At 41.2% G+C, this 14,303-nt stretch overlaps 1 protein-coding gene across 4 annotated transcripts in view; it reads left to right on the top strand.

The window, feature by feature from the left end:
- The window catches only part of RELN (reelin), a 306,441-nt gene that overhangs the window by 243,516 nt on the left and 48,622 nt on the right, over nt 1-14,303 (top strand). For all 4 annotated transcript variants that reach the window (XM_083399200.1, XM_083399199.1, XM_083399202.1 and 1 more), the window contains 5 exons: nt 720-891; nt 1,052-1,154; nt 6,278-6,507; nt 9,218-9,438; nt 11,466-11,613. In XM_083399200.1, coding sequence (XP_083255326.1) covers nt 720-891; nt 1,052-1,154; nt 6,278-6,507; nt 9,218-9,438; nt 11,466-11,613 — 874 coding nt within the window. The remainder of the gene's footprint in view (nt 1-719; nt 892-1,051; nt 1,155-6,277; nt 6,508-9,217; nt 9,439-11,465; nt 11,614-14,303) is intronic.

Here is a 14,303-nt window from a genome sequence, read left to right as displayed (position 1 = left end):
TGTCACATATTAAAAACTTCCCTGAACAGGGCTGCCTTCAGATGTCTTCTGAATGTCAGGTAGTTGTTTATCGCTTTGACATCTGATGGGAGGGCGTTCCACAGGGCGGGCGCCACTACCAAGAAGGCCCTCTGCCTGGTTCCCTGTAACTTGGCCTCTCGCAGTGAGGGAACTGCCAGAAGGCCCTCGGAGCTGGACCTCAGTGTCCGGGCAGAACTTGGGATGGGGAAACAAAATCAATTCAGTTCACATTTAAACGCAAACCTTTTCAAAATAACATGAAAACCAAAACACAGATATACTTTGACATTTACACTTCTTTGAATTTTGTGACGCAGTTCTCCAACCAACTAATGTGTACAAAAATGCATATTGGTGAAAAGAAGTGTCCATAATATGCATATATTGGTAAAAAAAAAAATTCAAAAATGCATTATTTAAGGGGAAATTCCTTTGTAGGCAAAACTGCATACAAACAAGTGTATATTGGGGTAAATTTGCACTAAAATGCTGCTGAATTTTTACGAGGTCATTTAAAAATAATTTGCAACCTGGTGTGGAAATGTGGAGAACTGCATTTAAGAAAGGAAATATAAGAAACTGAGAGAAACAGAATTTGACAGATTCCTCCAACCCTAGAGGTAACTTATCATGTGTAATTATTTTCTCCTGTTGTAGAACAATTAAATCAGTAGCAACATAGATGTTTATTTTCCCAGGTAAGAAAGAAGAAATCTGGATTCTAGATGATTTAATTATTGATGGAAACAACATTAAGAATCCTGTGATCCTGTTGGATACCTTTGACTTTGGTCCAAAGGAAGACAATTGGTTTTTCTATCCCGGTGGCAACATCGGGCTTTATTGTCCATATTCTTCAAAAGGAGCACCGTACGTATCATAAAATATATCCAAGACTATTCCAAAAGAAAGTTTCACTTACTAATAGTGGTTCATTTATGCTAGAAAAGCGGAATGTAAGTTAAATAAACATATAAAATGTATGTTAATAATTTAGCTATGAAATAATCACTTTGGTTTCTCTTAATAGGGAGGAAGATTCTGCGATGGTATTTGTTTCAAATGAAGTTGGGGAACATTCAATTACCACAAGGGATTTGAACGTGAATGAGAACACCATAATCCAATTTGAGGTACTTATCATTATGTTCTTCTCCTGCTTATTGAGCGTTAGTCATTGCTAGTCTTGCTTTGACATTTCCCTGCCTCTCTTATATGTTATTAAAGGGTAGTGGAGGGAATCCTATTAATGTAATCTATGTGAATCTCTAGAATTAGTCCAATCCCATATGGAAATAAGGAAAGAATTATATTCGTAGTATGCATTCACCTAAACTTTGTAATATTCCTCATTTTATGTTGTAGTTATTATAATTCATTACAGTATCCTTAGGGGGAAGTTGTGAATGACGGGAGAATGTAGATGAAAAAAAGGCTTTCCATATTGAGTTTGTTCCGTCCAATGTATTAGAAAACCCACTGGTGCTGTGTTGCGTGTCGAGGTCCCCAGGGCCACCCCAATAACTCACACACCACACAGAATTTTTTGTTTAAGGTTTTTGGCATAATTTTGGCCACAACTTTATTAAAATACAAAAATGTGAGTGGTTGCTTAGGCATTGGTTGCGACTATCTGCCCCCACCATGGAGGACAGACTGACATTCCGCACGATGCGAAAGTCAGAAAAGGGGAATACACTTGGGAGTAGCGACGGAGCAGGGAACCTGCCCTCAGCCCTCCCCAAATGCAACCAGGAGCTCATTGCTATGGCCCAAGCCCCCTTGAAAGAGTGGACAAGCAATAGTTAGCCCCCGATTCCTTTAACGGAATCCCTTGCAGCAGCAGCATTAGAGGAGCAGGCACAACCAATCCATGCCCCTCAACCAACCAAACCATAAACCAATGCCTAACCGCGAACCTTACAAGTTGTGACGATTTGCTACGCAGTAGGCAAAACCAAATGGCCCCAGCCAATCAGCCAGATGGACAAATTCCTACCAGGCCCCCGCTCCAAAGCAGACGACCCCATGACAGGCAATAGCAAGGTCAAAGCGAACAACCCTAATTTTAAGGAGGGGGGGGACGGGCAATCTGATGCATGGGCGAAAAGAGGAAGCCCTAGCCTCGTGCAAGGAGTTTTAGCATTTCTGGCTGTCAATCAACAAATGGCAACATTAACTTCTTCCCAACAACAAGGGAAGCCCCAATCACATCAGTGGCCAACAATCAATTAGCCCGCCCCCAACTTTGGAGTGTCCTGGTGGCCCCCACCGCAACACGTGCTCTCCATGAAGGAGAACACGCTATGTCATCTCATTGTACATTTCCCCCTTTTTTATATACAGATAGGGGAAGATCTATGAAACTAATGAAGTTTAAGCTTCAGGGCTGCTAATGCTGGAGGGGTCCCAGAAGTGAATTTAGTCCACACGGCTTAAAATTTTTGAGTCCATTAGACCCGATTTGAGTTGCGCAACTCAAATTGATTATTTTTTAAAAAATTGATGCTTCTCTGGATCCAAGCCTGTAAAAGCGCAAAAAAGACAATTTCCATAAAGGGAACAAGTGTGGCTGTATGTGTCTAGTTTTACCACCTAATTTTGTATTTCCCATTCCACATTGTTTGATATTGTGGGGCAAAGAAATATGCCATATATTTGTGTCATATTGCATATTTGTATACATTATAATTGGGTGGGAGAAGCACCATTTTCATGCTTGTCATAACGTATATTTCTGTCGTCAAGTACTATGTACCATCTAAATTATACTCAGAGCAGACTCATTGAAATCAATGGACTTCTAAGCTAATTGAAGTCAATTGTTACTAACTTGAGCCTATTGATTTCATTGGGTGTACTCTGAGAAGGACTTAGTATATTTTTGGATAGTCTAAATTAAAAATGGCAACCAAAGTGCGTTTCCCACAGGGCTTTTTTTCAGCCAGAACTTGGCAGAACCCAATTCTGGCACCTCTCAGGTAGACACCACTGCCATTATAAGAGAATAAGGGAAGCATTCATAGTGAAAAACAGCTCTGGTTACACACATTTATTTGTATATAGCTAGCACATGCAGAACATCAATAGTCACAGCACATTGTTGTGCAGTTTAAGAAGCAGCTGAACGTACGCCTTGTGTATTCCTAGAAAATTTGCTTTGGCTGTGTATTCATGCACATTTCAATTTGTCATGACAACGAATTAATAATATATAGAATGCAAACTGTTTTCTGTTTTAAAATATAGATTAAAAGCTTGTTCAACAAATGCCTTTGAGGTCACATTCAGACATGAATGACTCTTCAGTGCGCTTACCCCATAAGACCTGCACACACATCTTGGCATCTGGCGAAAGCATTTTGCTTTTATAAAAATTAAATGTCTTCAGCTGAGGTCTTGGAACAGGCTGATAAACATGAAGTCATTATGCATAATGCAGTAAAAGTTGCCATTCCACACTCCTGGATTCAAAGAACTTGATCTGCTGTACCATGTCTCTTGGATTCCAGATCAGCAGGTGTTTGACCTAGTTATGGAAAACTAATGTGCATTATGCTGATTAATATTCAGTATTTAACATTTTCAACCGTAAATAGTTTCATTTTCGATTTAGTTCAGTACATTATTTATTCATCTATCTATCAGACACATTTATATCTCCCTCTTGCCTCAAAGAGCTCAGGGGAAAGGTAGGAACAAAGTGGACATTTTTCCACAATACAAGGGGTCATAACTTATTCTTACTTTACATATACGATTGCAACCTTAGCCTTTTCCCATTCCCCATTTCTTTATTTATCTCCCCACCCCCACACCCAGTGGGTTTTCCTTGCTTACCAGGCTCTGGGAAGGTCATTGAAGGGCTCTGGGAACCCTCCAGAGCCATCGCACATCCTTCCCAGAGCCCGGTAAGCAGCCCTCCACCTCATGGCAGGTCTCAGGGTTCCTGGCTTTGCATGAGTTTGCCCTTACACACAGACCCCCTGGAACCAATGCCTCTCAGTAGTATCAAGGTTACCAATCTACATTCCATCCATATATAACATTCGCCTTTTACCTATACATCTTTTGGACTTCCCTCAGCCTATCTGACAATTCTCCGTATTATCACTACTACTCACATTTCTTAAATTTATATTGCACTTTATCGATCTTAATCTTATCATATCTTTCAAGCAACATTTCAATCAATCTTTTTCACAAAGCTTCTTGAAAGCCAACAAGCGTTAGTTGCTCCTCACATACATTTTTGATATACTCTGTAAATTTATTCCAGTCCTCAGTAAATCTCTGATCGCGTTGGTTCTGAATTTTTCCGGTCAATTTGTCCATCTCTGCATATTCCATCAGCTTCATTCTCCATTCTTCCCTGGTCGGCATTTCTTCCTGTTTCCATTTGTGGGCCATCAAAATTCTTACTGCTGTCACTGCATACCTAAATAATTTCACATCATTCTTTTTAATTTCATCCCCTAATATTCCTAATAGAAATGCTTCTGGTTTCTTAGAAAAGGTATATTTCAACATTTTTTTCATCTCGTTATAAATCTTTTCCCAGAAGCCTTTCACTTTCTTACATTCCCACCACATATGGTAAAATGTTCCCATATGAATAAACTGAATAAAAATTAATTATAAAAAAAAGTAGTATTAAGGTTATTTTTGTAAAGCTGTAAGTGGTGTATTTTAGAAGTTTATGCAAACAACTGTTTGTGCACTGTTATAGCTGTTCCCTGAAAGAGGACTCTCAAAAGGCAAGGTTCCATAATGTGGTACAGGGTAGTATTCTCATGTTTCTCTGGCATTGGAACTATTTTTTTTCTTTGCTAAAGCTGTGGCTGGGAAATGTACAGTTCCATTGCATCGAAGCCATCCCTTGCTCAGGAGAGGGATAGAAAAAGTATACTACCAGGAGAGTGTGGTGTAGTGGTTAAGAGCGGTGGACTCGTAATCTGGTGAACTGAGTTCGCTTCCCCGCTCCTCCACCTGCAGCTGCTGGGTGACCTTGGGCCAGTCACACTTCTCTGAAGTCTCTCAGCCCCACTCACCTTACAGAGTGTTTGTTGTGGGGGAGGAAGGGAAAGGAGATTGTTAGCCGCTTTGAGACTCCTGAAGGGGAGTGAAAGGCGGGATATCAAATCCAAACTCTCCTTCTTCTTCTTCTTCTTCTAACTGCCTCCCATTCATCGTCTGCCTCCCATTGGAGTCAATGGGAGGGCAATTACTTATATCAGGTCTGGTCCTTGCATAGATTTCTGGCATGTTTGTGAGTGTATCTGTGGAATCCTGCGGTTCAGAATTTAGCGTATATGTGCTCTTCTTCATACTGCCCAACAATCCACTGGATTTTGAGGGACCCATGAAAGGAACTTCACTGGCAGAGCAATTTGTCAACCGAGCCCTTCTACAATGTGCAAAGGCAATGCATATGTCTCTGCACTTCTGAAATCTTTCACCTTAAGCTAATGCCCATCAGCCAATGAACCCGCACCCTTAATTTCTTCAGTTAACTTGATTCTTCCTACTAGCTAGGTACTATAATTCTGCTGTGTAATAATTTTCCAACCATTTTTAACATTTGAGGGTAACTAAGTGGTACTAATGTGATGTGTGGGACAGATTTTTATACATTCTTGAGAAATTAATGAGTTTTCTCTTGTAAAGACTTCCATTGGGAACCTATAGAGACACATTTCTTTGGGAAGGGAGGTCAGGATAACTGAGTTGTATCCAGTACCAGCCCTGCTCAGAATAGAACTGTTAAAATCAGTGACCTTGTCTAACTTAAGCCCATTAATTTCAATGAGTACTATACGGAGAACTTAGTTGGAGATAGTTGCTCTGTCTGTCTTGCTCTCCGTATCTCCTTCAGATATGAATAAAACACTCTGATCTTCCCAAAACAGGTGTAGAGGCACAACTGGGAAGGGAGTACTCATGTTGTAACTTTATCTCCCGTTATGGCGGTTGAGCACTTGGGATGATGTCTCTGGTCTGTGGGTGTTTACAGCTTCAGAGATCTGCCCACTCTGCCAGTATTAATATATCTGCCAGCCCAGAGACCTGAATGGCACAGGGCAAAGAGGAGCAAGAAAAGAAGACTCAGTAGTGCCATAAGTGGGAACACCAGGAGACACAGTCCCTTCTGAACCTCTGGCCCAGGGATCCACCCTTTTTATAGAGTTGGCTAGTGGCAAAGCATCCATAAATGTAGGCCATGCAATCTTCTAGGTTTTGTTTTATTCTACTTCAGATTAATATTGGATGCACCACTGATAGCTCATCTGCTGACCCAGTGAAACTTGAATTCTCCCGAGATTTGGGGGCAACCTGGCACCTGCTTCTTCCTTTATGTTATAGTAGCAGCAGCTACCTCAGTTCTCTATGCTCTACAGAGCATCATCCAAGCAGCACTTATTATGCCGGAACGACCCAGGGATGGAGAAGAGAAGTCATCCACTTTGGAAAGCTACACCTTTGCGGGTAAGTACTTGACACAGCTCACCTCGCTTTTCTCTTTATATCCGTTTTTCAGCGCTACTGCTCTTTAGTACACAAAGACTGGCTGGTTATTTGTATATTTATATACCCAGGTGGCTTCCAGGTGGTTTACAAAGCAAGAAAAATATCACCCTGATGGATGACCTTTTATTGTGAGAGGGACAGGGGAATGTGACATTGTTAACTTCTGCTCAGTCTCTCAGCAGCTTTTGGTTTTTTGGTTTTTTTTAATAATAAATTTTTATTGTTAAAATAATTCAACATTAATACACATACAAACATACAAACATACATTTCATACAACATACCTACATACATACAACATACCTACAACATACCTACACTCAGTCCCACAGATAATTCCCATCACCATCCACCACCCCTCACCCTTTGTGTTAGACTTCCAATCTACTCAATTGCAATTTCTTTCCACTTCTATTACTTTCTTTCGCACACCTTTAACCTAATTTCATACTTCTTTTTCTATTACACATTGTTATCCATCTTATTTAGTATTCCAATATTTGAAACGAAACTTGTTTATTCTAATAGGAGTTCTGATTTTTCGATATAGTTTTGCAAGTATCTTTTAAACACCTTCCAGTCCCTGTCTGCCTTCTCTTTTGAGATCCTTCCAATTTCTCCCATTGTTTTGGATATATTGTAGTACTCCAATAATTTGGCAAGCCACTCTATCTTTGTTGGTACAGTACCACTTTTCCAATTTTTCGCAATCAATAGCCTTGCGGCTACTGTTGCGTATAAATATAAGGTCTTGTCTTCTTCCTTTAGGCTTCCTGGTACTACTCCCAATAAAAGACCTTCTGGTGTTTTCCTAAATGAATATCTGAACATTTTTTTCATTTCGTTATATACTGTTTCCCAAAATTGTTTGATGTTTAAACAATTCCACCATATATGTATCATTGTACCTTTTCCAGTGTTGCATCGCCACACTGCGATGCAACTCTCAGCAGCTTTTGATACCATTGGCCATGGTGTTCTCCTGGACCAGTTCAGTGGAATATGTATTGGAAGTGCCATATTATGATGGTTCCGTTTTTATATTCAGGGCCATGGTCAGAGAGTAGCACTGGATGAGTGCTCCTCAGCTCCCAGCACCTTGGTACCCTGTGCACAGGGTACTTCTCTGCCCCCCAGTGTTATTTAACATCTACATGAGGCGGTTTGGAGGAGTCATTAATAGTTGGGAGCAAGGTGTCATTACTATGCTGATGGCACACAGTTTATACATTACATATGTTTCTTGCATTATATTTTAAAGATATAAGAAACCCTGAATCAAGCCTGAAATGCCATTGAGATGTCATGTTTGAATAGCAGCCTAATGCAGAACCAGGCCTGTGAATGATAAAACTTATGAAAGCCATAGACTTGTTTCAGAGCCATGGCGCATGTATCACTCAGGATATTAGGGATCATTTCTGGCAACTGGAGACACTCATATGAAACATCCTGTGTCTTTAAAACATATCGTGATAACCAGCTTTGAGATTGCCACAGCAGAAAGCGTTCCCACTGGGCGAGTGACCTCATATTTTGTAGAGAAACACAGCAGCTCATATGATCATATATGAGGAACTGGAACAAAGTCTGAGGGGGGGGGAAACCTGATGTTGAATAATTAAATGAAAGATTTAATTTTTAAATATGTGCATGCATCTTTGGTTATTGTTAACATCTGAATGTCTGGAAAGCCCTTAACTGTGCGTATCTGCTGTTCCAACCCAAAATCACAAAGCATTTCTATACTCCTTGAGTAATCCTTCTGGAGAAGAGGCCCATTCTCTGGCACGTAACTTATTGCCTGCACTTCAGCATGGATGCAGAATAGGGTTTTTTTGTTTTGCAGTATTTGTTTATTCAGAAGGTTTTAGAAACTATTTAGTCACCAAACTCTCTGAGTGGTATACATAATAAAACTATTAATAAAACACAGCTAAATTTCACACAAAAAAGAAATAGACATAAGATACCGTATTTTTCCATCTATAAGATGCCCCCATGTATAAGACGCCCCCCCCCTATTTTGGGGGACTCAGATTTAAGAAAATGGGGGGAGATGTATCCCTGTATAAGACAGACCCTAAATTTTGACATTATTTTTTAGGGGGGAACCTAGTCTTATACATGGGAAAATACGGTAATTAGCAATGAAATTGGTAAGATCAGTAAAACTTTTAAAAACAACTACCAAAACCTAAATTAAATGTCTTGGAAGCCTTTTTGAAATGAAAAAGTTTTTAGCAGACTTCTAAAACAATACAGGGAGGGTGCCTGGCTGATGTCATTAGTTCCAGCGCGAGAACAGGGCCTTTTCTGCAGTGGCTCCCTGTTTGTGGTATGCTCTCACCAGGGAGGCTCAGCCTTCATTATACACCTTTAGGCACCAGGCAAAAATGTTCCTCTTCCTCGAGAGGGGGGAATTATTGGTTTGTTTTTATTCTTAATTGTATGATGTATTTTGTGGTTTTTATATTGCAATTTCAAGCAAGGTATCAACACATGGTTAGGTGGGCTGTAGGATGGATATGGCAGGTTGGATGCATCCCACAAGCTTTGCTTTGCCTACCAATACTCTGTGCCATAAAAGCACGAGCGTATTTTAGACTTTACATAAACGTAATGCAGTAGAAGATCAGCTAATATAAAAGGCATTGCTTTCTTCCAGATTAGTGAGGTTCAGATGGTACCAGGGATTTTATCCTGCTGCGTCTCAACCTGTGACCTGGGCCATTGACAATGTGTATATTGGGCCACAGTGTGAGGAGATGTGTAATGGTCATGGCAGCTGTGTCAACGGGACAAAGTGCATCTGTGACCCTGGCTATTCCGGACCAACCTGTAGAATAAGCACCAAGAATCCCGACTTTCTGAAGGATGATTTTGAAGGTACCTCTGTTTGATATTATTATGCTTGGATTTTTCGTAATATTTTGACCCTCAAACCATTTAAAGGTTTGTTAAAGTCAACTTCTTCTTAGTTTCTTGGCACACTCTAGTCCCATTTACTTCAGTGAGATACTCTATGTTGCGTTCTAGTTGGATCATGCCACTCATAGAATCATAGAATCATAGAGTTGGAAGAGACCACAAGGGCCATCGAGTCCAACCCCCTGCCAAGCAGGAAACACCATCAGAGCACTCCTGACATATGGTTGTCAAGCCTCTGCTTAAAGACCTCCAAAGAAGGAGACTCCACCACACTCCTTGGCAGCAAATTCCACTGTCAAACAGCTCTTACTGCCAGGAAGTTCTTCCTAATGTTTAGGTGGAATCTTCTTTCTTGTAGTTTGGATCCATTGCTCCGTGTCCGCTTCTCTGGAGCAGCAGAAAACAACCTTTCTCCCTCCTCTATGTGACATCCTTTTATATATTTGAACATGGCTATCCTATCACCCCTTAACCTCCTCTTCTCCAGGCTAAACATGCCCAGCTCCCTTAGCCGTTCCTCATAAGGCATCGTTTCCAGGCCTTTGACCATTTTGGTTGCCCTCCCCTGGACACGTTCCAGTCTCAGGGCTCCTCCAAATATTGTACTGTTAATTCATGAGATTACTCTCTTCACTATAAGATATACATCTTAGTGTTATATTCAACAATATCATGCTCAGAATAAATCCACTTAAATGAGCTGTCCAACAGTGGAACAGACTCTCACCAGAGATGGTGCCTTGGGGGCTCTTCAGCAGAGGTTGGGTGGCCATCTGCCATGTAAGATTTAGTTGAGGTTCCTGCATTGCAGGGGGTCCCAACTAGATGAACCTTGGGGTCCCTTCCAACTCTACAATTCTATGATTCTAAGTTAGCTTTGCCCATTTAGTTCAATGGGTGTGAGTTCTGTGTGTGAGTTAACAGTGCAATCCAAACCTAAGAACCACCAAGATAAGTGAGTTTAGAATGGGCAGATGGGACTCAGCTAGGGCTATGCCAGGGTAACTCAGTCAACCCAGCTGATCCAGGGCTACGCTCATGTAGGGTTCAACCAGCAAAAAGTGGAAGCATTCTGGGGCCAGGGCAGCAAGAGGCAACGGGAGACTTAGACCTATTTGAAACCTCTTTTCAGCCCAGTCACATGGCCTGGCAACTCAGCAGAATTTATGCTGGCAAAAAATGGTACTGTTAGTCTAACTGTATTTTTAAAGGCTTGTTTTCCCTCTGCCAGACTTGGGCCAGTTTAGCTGGCAGTAGGCCTGCTCCTGAACAGAGTTTGGAATGGGGGCAGCATCTTTCCACTGGCTTCCCATACTTAGAATTGCTCTACCCATAAGCTACAACCCATACTATGGTACTGATTCCAACTCATATCTGCTTGAAAGTTAACTTTCATGATTAGCGACCATAAACAACAGGTGTGATCTTGTTTCCTGCTTGGCATGGGGTTGGACTTGATGGCCCTTGTGGTCTCTTCCAACTCTATGATTCTATGATTCTATTCTATGATTCTATAATCTGCTGGCATTTAGAATGAAAGCCAAGAGGCTACATATAACTGAATGCACCCCCAGTTCATTCCTAATGGAAGACACTATCCAAATCTGAAATATAGATTGGGAGATTATCCATGCAAAATCCCCTCCATCACTCCCACTGCAAATATCTATTGTTGTTTTCTGTGAATTTATATGTAGAAGTTTCACTCCGGTACCTCCTTCCTTGGGAGTAAGTTCAATTCAACTGAGTCAGATTTACGTCTGAGTATACATGTATTGGAGTTCAATTCCTGGAAGGCTGAAAAACCTAAGCTATTGTTGTGCATTTTATCTAATGTTGCTTTTCTGGTGGTTTCTGGGAGGGATGTTATGGTTGAAAAGTGCTTGTACAATTTCTCCCCCACTTTACAACTGATGATTTATTAGTTATTTCACTTAAGTGAAATGCCGCAGGGTAAATCCTAAATAACTGTCCCTTGCACTCAGGTCAGCTGGAATCTGATAGATTTTTGTTGGTGAGTGGTGGAAAGCCATCCAGGAAGTGTGGAGTCCTGTCTGGAGGAAACAATCTGTTCTTTAACGAAGAAGGCTTGCGCATGTTGATGACAAGAGATCTGGATTTGTCACAAGCCAGGTAACCCTTTTTTAATGTTTACAAATTTTCATTGAGAATGTAGAGTCTTTTTGGCAGTGGAGTGTTGTGTACTTCTCTTATGCTAGATGCATTAATGTGGACTCATTTGAGACGCATTTTGAACAGTCATACCCAAAAAAACAAAGAAATGCTCACCTCACTTTGAGTTCTATCCCCAGCAATGCATTCTCTGTTCCTTAAGTTTTAGCATGTTACCCCACCAACCAAAGAGGACTTGGTTGCAGTAGAATTCTGGAAGTCAATCCATAGAGAGTTTAGCACACAAGTGCTGTCACTCAGAGCCTATCCCCCCAGTGAAGGCTGCTAGGACTAGAATAAATTTCAGGATTAATGTTGTCCAGTAAAATCTGCCCACTGATGAGTCAGGTGATTTGACACTATGTAGCAGGGAGAGACAGCCTGACCAAGCAATATATATTGGGGTACTATTAAGGGCCTGCAAAGTATAGTTTTAAAATTTATTATTACATTTCTGCCACCACAGACCGTTGGGTAAGTGGAATGCCATTTGCATTTTCTGCCTTAGGCACCATAATGCCTTGTGCCATCTCTGCCCTTCGTATGATTTTCATAGTAACCTCAATCATTGCCATTTAAGGCGAGTCTTTGATGAATGCACCAAAATGTGGTCTGCAAGATTAGGATGTCAGCATCTTGCCTAGGACATTTGCCTTGATAAATAGCATATTAATCCCATCACACTGAAATATATTGCATACTAAGTGCTCTGTTAATAGGAAGCTCCACTATGAATCATTGTTGGAACTGCAGTGTTGATTACCAGAGTAACTTTGCATTCATCATTCTGTTTTCTGTAATATCTGAAGCTTGCCTTGAATTGCAGGCATTTGTTTACAATAATTCACTGACAGAATCTAATCAAGCTGTCACCAGTTAATTCGGGTAGAGCTATTTCAAAACACCCATTTTAAAGTTAAAGATTACGTATTGTCATTTTGGACCTGCTTAGAACTTACGTATTTGTTGAAAGAGACTATGTCCAAAAATTAAGACAGGAAAAGAACGTAAGCAAGTTTGAAATTAAACATTTGTTTACAAAGCACAGGGTGGCTCTTAATCCTGCCCTTCTTTTTAAGTTTCTGTTTTCCTTTGGACTTATGAATTGACTCCTACTAAGTCACAGACCAATAGAATATTCATTCCATACTAAAGGTAAAGGGACCCCTGACCATTAGGTCCAGTTGTGGCCGACTCTGGGGTTGCGGCGCTCATCTCGCTTTATTGGCCGAGGGAGCCAGTGTAGAGCTTTCCAGGTCATGTGGCCAGCATAACTAAGCCGCTTCTGGTGAACCAGAGCAGCTCACAGAAACGCCGTTTGCCTTCCCGCCAGAGCGATACCTATTTGTCTACTTGCACTTTGACGTGCTTTCGAACTGCTAGGTTGTCAGGAGCAGGGACCGAGCAATGGGAGCTCACCCCGTCATGGGGATTTGAACCGCCAAACTTCTGATCGGCAAGTCCTAGGCTCTGTGGTTTAACCCACAGCGCCACCTGCATCCCTTGTTCATTCCATACTACATGGATATAAAAGAAGTAAAACAGACCCAAATAATGAGAGCTATGCTTTGTAATAAAAACTGGATGGAAGCTACTCTAAACGTGCCATATAGGTTTACCATATGTTACCTTCAATTTTTTGCATATTACCATAAAATATCTAGATTGTCACTATTTTCAAGTGGGTTTCAGTCACATAACCAGCAAATTTAGGTTGCACTGTATTAGGGATGCATATACACCACACATTTTAAGTACATTTTAGCTACCCTCTCTGAATCTTAAGGAATGTAGTTTACCCCTGAGCTATAATTCCCAACACCTTTAACAAACTACAGTTCCCAGTATTCTTGAGTGTGGGGTGATGCAATGCATGCACCCCAATAAAACAGCAACATTTCCTCTCAGATTAGGATCTGGAAACTAGTCCTCACATCTGTTTGAGTTTTAGGACAGACTACAGTGGTGCCTCGCAAGACGAAATTAATTCATTCCGCGAGTCTCTTCGTCTAGCGTTTTTTTCGTCTTGCAAAGCAACCCTATTAGCGGCTTAGCGGATTAGCGCTATTAGCGGTTTAGCGGCTATTAGCGGCTATTAAAGGCTTACGGGATTAGCGGATTAGCTGCTAAAAGGCTATTAGTGGTTTAGCGGCTTAGAAAAAGGGGGTGGGGAGCGAAAAAAAATCTCAAGACTCTCAAGACATTTTCGTCTTGCGAAGCAAGCCCATAGGGAAATTCGTCCTGCGAAGCGCATCGAAAAACGGAAAACCCTTTCGTCTAGCGGGTTTTCCGTCTTGCGAGGCATTCGTCTTGCGGGGCACCACTGTACTTTAATATGCTCTTGATAGGGCTTCCTTTGAAGACTGTTCAGAGGCTGCAGCTAGTGCAAGACAAAGCAGATCACTTCACTGAAAGGTTATGCTTCTGGGAGTGTATTGCATTTCCGTTCCAGAGTCTGCACTGGCTTTTTATATAGCTTTGTGAAAACAATCCAAAGTGCTGGTCATGGCCTTAAAAACCCAGTTTGAGCTCAGTTTACAAATTTCAGTATTTCTGTTGGTGTTTGTCCTTTGATGCTATGGCCTGTCGGCTACGCAGATAAAGTCTACTACTACTACTAGCCTGGCAGGGATTACATCAGCCAAAAAGGT

This window comes from Podarcis tiliguerta (genome assembly GCF_965153285.1).
Source record: "Podarcis tiliguerta genome assembly, chromosome: 10".
Taxonomy (NCBI): Eukaryota; Metazoa; Chordata; class Lepidosauria; order Squamata; family Lacertidae; genus Podarcis; species Podarcis tiliguerta.
This window is presented reverse-complemented; position numbering and strand designations above follow the sequence as displayed.